The 8,567-nt window shown below is 38.9% G+C and overlaps 1 protein-coding gene across 1 annotated transcript in view; it reads left to right on the top strand.

The window, feature by feature from the left end:
- DPPA2 (developmental pluripotency associated 2) overlaps nucleotides 1-7,445 on the top strand; it is a 15,525-nt gene extending 8,080 nt beyond the window's left edge. The window contains 2 exon segments of the mRNA XM_004391410.2: nucleotides 1,301-1,496; nucleotides 7,380-7,445. Of these exon segments, the coding sequence (XP_004391467.2) occupies nucleotides 1,301-1,496; nucleotides 7,380-7,428 (245 nt within the window). The 3' untranslated portion in view covers nucleotides 7,429-7,445.
- Nucleotides 7,446-8,567: the final 1,122 nt, after the last annotated feature.

Raw genomic sequence — 8,567 nt, 5'->3', positions numbered from 1 at the left:
CCAAGAGTATGGCCCCCGGCCACCCTTTTAGCTCAGTAATGAAGTCACTCCTGAGGTTCACCCTTCAGCCAAAGATTAGACAGCCCCATAAAACAAAATGAGACTAATGGGGCACAACAGTTCAGGTACAAGGACTAGAAGGCAGGATGAGACAGGAAAGCTGGTAATAGGGAACCCAAGGAAATCTGGTAATAGGAACAGTGTTGACTTGTCGTGGGGTTGTTAAACATTGTCATAAAAAAATGTGTACTAACTGTTTAATGAGAAACTATTTGTTCTGTAAATATTCATCTAAAGTACTATAAAAAAAAGTGTAACCAGTAATATATATTTCTCTAAATAATGTAGTTTAGTTTTGCTTGTTTTTCAACTTGGTATAAATAGAATAACACCATGTTTTTGTTTTTGTATGTATAGTTTTATGAAGGAGCCCTGGTGGCACAGTGGTTAAGTGCTTGGCTGCTAACTGAAAGGTTGGTGGTTCAAATCCACCAGCCCGTCCTCAGGAGAAAGAAGTGGCAGTCTGCTTCCATAAGCATTATAGCCTTCTTGAAACCTTACAGGGCAGTTGTACTCTGTCCTATAGGGTTGCTAAAAGTTGGAATCAACTCGATGGCAACGTTTTTTTTTTTTTTGGTTTACTGTTTTGTGACTTTGTGACTTTTCCCTTAATATTATTTGTGAGATTTATCCACATTGTTGTATATAGCCCTGCTTCATTTCATTTTCACTGATGTTTAACATTCCATAGTATGAATATACCACAATTTATTTATCTATTTATGCTGCTATAAACATTCTTGTTCATGTCTTTGCATACACACACGCACAAATTTCTCACACTATTTTAAGAAAGACTTCTTGCCCATTTTCTGTAGTTAAGGTGGAACAGTGTAGTGGTTAGGCGAATGAACTGTGAATGAACCTGAATTCATGTCTTGGCTTGGAGAAAGTTATTGTATTTAGCACACTAAACGTCACTTTCTTCATCTGTAAATAAGAAAAGTAAATAAAAGGTAAATATTAATAGTGTTCTTAAGAATAAATGCATTAATAAATGTAAATCACTTAACAAAATCCTGGGCACAAAGCAGGTACTCTAAAAAGCTGTTGTCTTCCCTCCCACTGTAGAAATTGTGAAGTTCGATTGTAGTGGCTTTTGCTTTACATTTTCCTGCTTCTCATTCAATTGGTTTGTCAGCCAAAGGTCAGAGCGAAAGAGTGACTTGTTGAGAGGCTGGATTGGGGGCGCTATTCCTTGATCTTGATTGACTTTATTTACTTCTCTTTCCCTCACCAGGCGGCAGATGGTGTGTGGTCCATGGCAGAGTCCTCCCCGCGGAAACAGAGGGCTGGGTTCGCCTGCAGTTCCATGCAGGTCAAGCCTGGGTGCCGGACACCCCCAGGAGGATGATCTCTCTCTTCCTGTTACCAGCTTGCGTTTTCCCATCCCCAGACCTAGAAGATAATATGTTGTGTCCTGAATGTGCTAAGAGGTAACCCTGAAGTATCTTTCTAAGCATAGCACACAGAAAAGTAGATGTCTAGATGAGTATCTGACATACACAAGTAATTTAGTAGGGGAAGACTGAGGGCAGGCATGCCCTTTTCGTAATTAGCCATGCAGATCAGGTAAAAATAGGAAGTAAGAGAACTTAGTAGTGGATTAGAACTCAGACGTATATGTGGTTAGTCCTTGGGTGGTGCAAATTGTTGATGTGCTTACTCTTAACCAAAAGGCTGGAAGTTCAAGTCCACCCAGAAGCACCTCTAAAGAAAGGCCTGGTGATCTACTGAAAAATCAGCCACTGAAAAACCCTATCAGAGCATGATTCTGCTCTGACACACATGGGGTCACAATGAGTCAGAACTTACTGGATGGCAGTGGCACTGGTTATTTCTTGGCAGCCTGGAAGAACCTTAACAAGTCAGGCCTTGGGCACGTGGTCAGCTCTACCTCCATTTGAGGGGCCTGTGGTCTTGCTTTCTTAGTGCTCCTGCAGCCCAAGCACCACAAGTGGGTGACTTTAGCAAACAGAAATGTATTTTCTCACAGTTTAGGAGGCTAGAAGTCCAGATTCAGGGCACCGGCTCTAGGGGAGAGCGCTCTCTGTCAGCTCTGGGGGAAAATCCGTTTTTGAGCTTCTCAAGCCTGGCGTCCCTCAGCGATTTCTTTACTCTGTTTGTGCTTGCTCGTTCTGTGTCTAATCCGTTCTTTTTATATCTCAGAAGTCATTAGGTTTAAGACATACCCTACAATGATATGGCCTCATTAACAAAACAAAGAACCCTATTTCCAAATGAGATTTCTTCCACACCCATAGGTGTTAGGATTCCAATGCATATTTTAGGGGGGATACAATTCAATCCATAACACCAGTTTTAAGGGAAAGGAAAAAAAATTAAACAAAAAAAAACATATTAAGAGTTCTCACTACATGTCAGATATTCACCTGGGGATAGAAAGATTAGTAAGATAAAATCTGTGTAACATGCCTGAATGGAAATGAGTAAGAGATGCTATGAAAATATATCACAAGCATGTATATTGGAGTAGCTTCAGGAAATTTTAGGGGAGATTACATGTACTGAGGAAGAGTTTACCAGTTGGAAAGTAATAATTTCGGCATGTTGATAGGGGGAACAGCCCATACAAACACGCGGAAATGAAAGAATATGCCGTACTTAGAAACTGCAAATAGGTCAATATGATTGACATTTATACTGAGAAGTAAGTTTCAGGAGGGAAGAATCAGACCAAGAAGTGTTTGTATCTGTGTTAAAGGGCTCATATATTATTCTGTAGGTCATTATTTCTCTTCTCACTTTTGGGACACAAGATTTTTTAAGAATACAACGATAACTATGTACCCTCCCTCCAGAAAAATATACTCTGGGCGTACACACACACATTGTGTTAGATTGTATATAGACCATGAGTGAAGTCAACAGTTAAGTGCTCAACTGCTAGCCAGAAATTTGCTGGTTCAAACCCTCTCAGAGGCACCTTGGAAGACAGTCCTGGTGATCTACTTCCAAAAGGTCACAGCCTTGAAAGCCTTATGGAGCATTCTACTCTGCACACATGGGTCTCCACGAGTCCCAGTTGACTGGATGGAAACTGACAACAACAGAGAAGTCCTATTGTCTATTCATGAGCACTAAACTCAGATTTCGGTGATGGAGCTGGTTGGAGGTGGTGTGAGAGGGATGTGAAGGTAGAGTATTAACGTTTTATTTTAGAGAGTGAACTGAAATCTTGCAACAGAGACACCAGTCTGGAGGATATATGAGAGATCTACTAGATGAGATGAGAGAATCATTATTATGATTCGGGAAAGACATAATTTACTACCCTGACAAAAAATGTAAAGAGGAATGGAACAAAATTCAAGAGATGAAGGAGTAAAGGGAGCAGAATGCTGTCTTATAAGATAGAAGAAAGGTAGGAGTCCAGTACAGAGGAGAAGAATATATGATATTTGGGACATGCTGAACCGTGGGTCTAGAGTTCTGAGAAAAGTGTGGGTTAGAAATAAACAACTTTGGAAGTAATTACCATATAAACTGAGTAAGAAACAAAGGACTGAGAAAAGAACCCTAAAGAGAGTCAGCGGCAGTAGGCAATGGAGACAGCAAAAGTACAGTTAGAGGTGTGGTACTGTTAAGAGTAATGGAAAAATCTAGAAATGGATAATTGTGGTGGTTGAACAACATGATAAACATAATGTCGCTGAATTGTACATGTAAAAAAATCTTGAAGTGACAAATGTTTTGCTACATATGTATTTACCACAATAATAATAATAATAAGTTGACAGATAAGTGGGAAAAAGGAAGCAATGGACAGAGTTTTAGAAGAAAAATAGTTGACAGTGAGACAGCCATATAAAATAATGATTAATACAGCACAGATGGGATTGGCAATTTATGACATCCCTGGTGGCCTTTTTAAAAATTATTTTTTTTAAAAAATTGTTCTTTAGGTGAAAGTTTACAGAGCAAATTAGTTTCTCATTAAACAATACACAAATTAATTTGTGACATTGGTTGCCAACCCCACGATGTGTCAACACTCACCCCTTCTCAACCTCAGGTTCCCCATTTCCATTCTTCCAGTTTTCCTGTCTCTTCCTGCCTTCTCCTCCTTGCTTTTTTGGGCTGGTATGCCCATTTCATCTCGCATACATGCTTGATCTATCCGTGTTACTGTTTTATAGGCCTGTATAATTTTTGGCTGAAGAGTGAACTTCAGGAGTGACTTCAATACAGAGTTAAAAGGGTATCTGGGGGCCATACTCCCAGGGTTTCTCCAGTATCTGTCAGACCAGTAAGTCTGGTCTTTTTTTATGGGTTTGAATTTTGTTCTACATTTTTGTCCCACTCTGTCTGGGACCCTCTATTGTGATCCCTGTCAGAGCCATTGGTGGTGGTAGCCAGGCATCTTCTGGTTGTTCTGGACTCAGTCTGGTGAAGGCTGTGGTAGTTGTGGCCCATTAGTACTTTGGATTAATCTTTCCCTTGTGTCTTTGGTTTTCTTCATTCTCCTTTGTTCCAGATGGGGTGGGTCCAGTAAATGTATCTTAGATGGCCGCTCACGACTTTTTAGACACCAGATGCTACTCACCAAAGTAGGAGGTAGAACATTTTCTTTATAAATTATTGTTATGGATTGAATAATGTCCCCCTCAAAATGTATGTAAACTTGGCTAGTCCATGATTCCCAGTATTGTATAATTGTCCACCATTTTGTATCTGATGTGATTTTCATATGTGTTGTAAATCCTACCTCCAAGATGTTAATGAGATGGGATTAGTAGCAGTTATGTTAGTGAGGCAGGATTCAATCTACAGGATTAGGTTGTATCTTGAGTCAGTCTCTTTTGAGATATAAAAGAGAGAAGCTAGCAGAGAGACATGGAGACTTCCTACCACCAAGAAACAAAAGCCAGGAGAATAGTGTGTCCTTTGGACCCAGGGTCCCTGGGCTGAGAAGCTTCTAGACTAGGGGAAGACTGATGACAAGGACCTTCCCCCAGAGCCAACACAGGTACCATATCAGGCTTACTCACCACTGCATCTCCAGTGCCTAGCATCCTGCTTTTCACGTAAGAAGCATTTAAGAAATAGTTGATGAGCGATTAAGTGAAGCAGCTCTAAGTTGAGAGGCTAGAGTTTAAGTCCTATTTTTACCTCCATCTGTGTAACCTTGGACATAGTGACACAAAGGAGACAAATAGATCAGAGGGTGTCAAACTTGGCATCATCTAGGAAGTCTTTTTTTTTTTTTTTTAATTGTGTTTTAGGTGAAAGTTTATAGCTCAAGTTAATTTCTCATACAAAAATTTATACACATATTGTTATGTGACACTAGTTGCAATCTCCACAATGTGACAGCACACTCCCCCTTTCCACCCCAGGTTTCCTGTGTCCATCCAACTAGCTCCTGTCCCTTCCTGCCTTCTCATCCTGCCTCCCAACAGGGGCCGCCCATTTGGTCTTGTGTATCTGATTGAACTAAGAGGCACACTCCTTGTGGGTATTGTTTATGTTTTATAGTCCAGTCTAATCTTTGTCTGAAGAGTGGGCTTTGGGAATGGTTTTAGTTCTGGGTTAACAGGGCGTCTGGAGACCATGGCTTCGTAGGTTCCTCCAGTCTCAGTCAGACCATTTAAGTCTGGTCTTTTTATGTGAATTTGAGTTCTGCTCCATACTTTTCTCCTGCTCCATCAGGGGCTGTCTGTTGTGTTCCCTGTCAGGCCCTTTGCCCATTTTTTGACTGGACTATTTGTCTTTTTCTTGTAGAGGTGTTGGATTTTCTTATAGATTTTGAATTAGAGATTAGACCTTTGTTGGATATATCATAGCCAAAAAATTTTTTCCCAGTCTGTAGGTTCTCTTTTTACTCTTTTGGTTAAGTCTTTTGATGAGCATAATTTTTAGAAGATCGCAGTGTATTGTTAGTTATGGTTTGTATCCTATTTATGCTTTATATTAGGGCCCCTAGTGTTGACCCTATTTTTTCTTCCATGACCTTTATAGTTTTTGGTTTTATATTTAGGTCTTTGATCATTTTTGAGTTAGTTTTTGTGTATGGTGTGAGGTATGGGTCCTGTTTCATTTTTTTACAGATGTACATCCGGTTTTGCCAGCACCACTTGTTAAAAAGACTGTGTTTTCCCCATTTAATCAACTTTGGGCCTTTGTCAAAGATCGGGTGGCTGTAAGTGAATACATTTACATGCGCATTCTTGATTCTATTCCACTGGTCAATCTGTCTGTCATTGTACAAGTTTTGACTACTGTAGCTGTATAGTATGTTCTGAGGTCAGGTAGTGCGAGCCTTCCTACTTTGTTCTTCTTCTTCAATAATGCTTTATTTCTCCGGGTCCTCTTTCCTTTCCATATAAAGTTAATGATTAGTTTCTCCATCTCTTTAGAGAATGTTGTTGGTATTTGGATCGGGATTGCATTGTATTTTTAGATCGCTTTGGGTAGAACTGCCATTTTCACAATGTTGAGTCTTCCTATCCATGAGCATGGTATGTTTTTCCATTTATGTAGGTCTCTTTTGGTTTCTTGCAGTAGTGTTTTGTAGTTTTCTTTGCATAGGTCTTTTATGTCCCTGGTTAGATTTATTTGTATGTATTTTATTTTTTTAGGGGCCATTATAAATGGTATGGCTTTCTTGATTTCCTTTTCGTAGTTCTCTTTATTGGTGTATAGGAATCCAACTGGATTTTTGTATGTTTATCTTGTATCCTGCTACTCTGCTGAATCTTTCTATTAGTTCCAGTAGTTTTCTTGGGGTCACTTGTGGCCTGTTTGAGAGTAGCTTGAGTGGATCAGTGGAAGCAGAAATGTGATTGGGATAGGTTGGAGTAGAGCATGTGAAGAACTAGGAAGCAGACATATTAGTAATCCATATGAGAGAATTGCACTTAAATGAGGCACTAAAGTCAAGGAAGGTGTCTTCTTTTTTTTTCCATTTCCTCCCTCTCTTCCTTCCTCCTTTTCTTCTTCCCTCCTCCCTCCCTCCCTTCCTTCTTCCCTTTCTTTCTTCTTTATTTCTTTTTCTTATTTAATAGGAAAACTATAAGCATGTCTGGATGGGTGATGGAGATGTGGGAAGGGAAGGGAGAATTAGGAAGTAGGACTGACTGCACTATACTGAATACGAGTCCTGAGAATAAGTGGCCACGCTGTTCTTTCGGTTACTACTTAAAACTTCTTTACCAACCATCCTTAGGTTGTGGGGCAAATTATTCAAGAATCCAAAAGTAGATCCCTTATTTTATTGGCCATTTTCAAGACATTGGTAGGGAATGGTCTCTCTTATTCCAGCAATTTTCAAAATTGTTTTCTAACTTGTCTTATAGGAATAAGAAGTTGATGAAAAGATTAATTACATTGGAGAAGGCGAAGTAGCCTGGTGCGAACACACCAACATCAATCCTTTTGGATGAGCAACGTATTAGTAAGCAACAAATGATGGAGAGCCCCTACCTTGATTGACTTGCATGCTAATAATTGCTGTGCTCTGAGTTACCAATCCTCAGTGCTGTCTTATCCTTGACTACAGACAAGAATGCCTGGATTTAGGCTTGATATCTGCTAAAAAGTCACTGCTGTTGCTCTTTTTCATGAGTTGGCATTAAGAAGAGGCTTTCCCACCCACTCCAATCAAGATGTTCCCTCTGTATTGGACTCCATATAAAATACTGTTTGAGGAGAGTTCCACTGTGGAAAAATATATTAGTAAATATTTTTAATATTAAGCATTTACCCGCATAGGCTACAGTTTGTCTTTACTCCTTTAAAATGTATTCACAGTATTCACAAGGTACCTAAGGGTATAGAGTGAAATATTTCTCATTATAAAATTGATGCAATTAACCTTTTTCAATTATACTGTTCGTGTGTATTTGTACAGTAAAATTCCTATAAGAATTGCTTAGTAAAAGAGTATATGCATTTGTAATTTTTAATTGCTTAATTGCTCTCCATAGAGGTTGTTCTAATTGACAGCCTGACTAGCAATGTAAAGAATGCTGTTTACCCACAAAATAACACCTTTGGAGATGTTGCCAAGTGACATGGTAGAATATAGTATCTTTGTGTGGTTTTTGCCTTTAATTTAGGTGTGAGATTAGTATGTTTCCTTATAAGAATGATTTAACAAACATTACAGACGTCAACTCTTCAATTTGGTATAGTCTTACAACCAAACAATTTTTTTTGGTATGAGTATATAACTGTAGAGCTTAAAGAAAGAAACTTGATTATCTACTTACTGAAGGAGAAAACTCTGAATACTGTTACTTAAAATATTGATGTAATAAATGTCATTTAATGGTTATAACTGACCTCAACTAATATAGTATGTTGTCAGTTAGAGTTCAGTAAGGTGATGTCTTTCTCAAAACCTGTGAAATTAGTCTCAAAACTTCTAACCAGTTCTCTATAGCATCCTCTCAACTAAAGTTTTAAAGGAGTATGTATAAACACTTATTTCTTGACCTTTGTACCAAAATAAAATTTTTTCAAAAAAAGCCACACAATGTTAC

Source organism: Trichechus manatus, unplaced genomic scaffold (genome assembly GCF_000243295.1).
Source record: "Trichechus manatus latirostris isolate Lorelei unplaced genomic scaffold, TriManLat1.0 scaffold00055, whole genome shotgun sequence".
Taxonomy (NCBI): domain Eukaryota; kingdom Metazoa; phylum Chordata; class Mammalia; order Sirenia; family Trichechidae; genus Trichechus; species Trichechus manatus.
The sequence above is the reverse complement of the archived record's forward strand: the minus strand, read 5'-3'. Positions and strand labels throughout refer to the sequence as shown.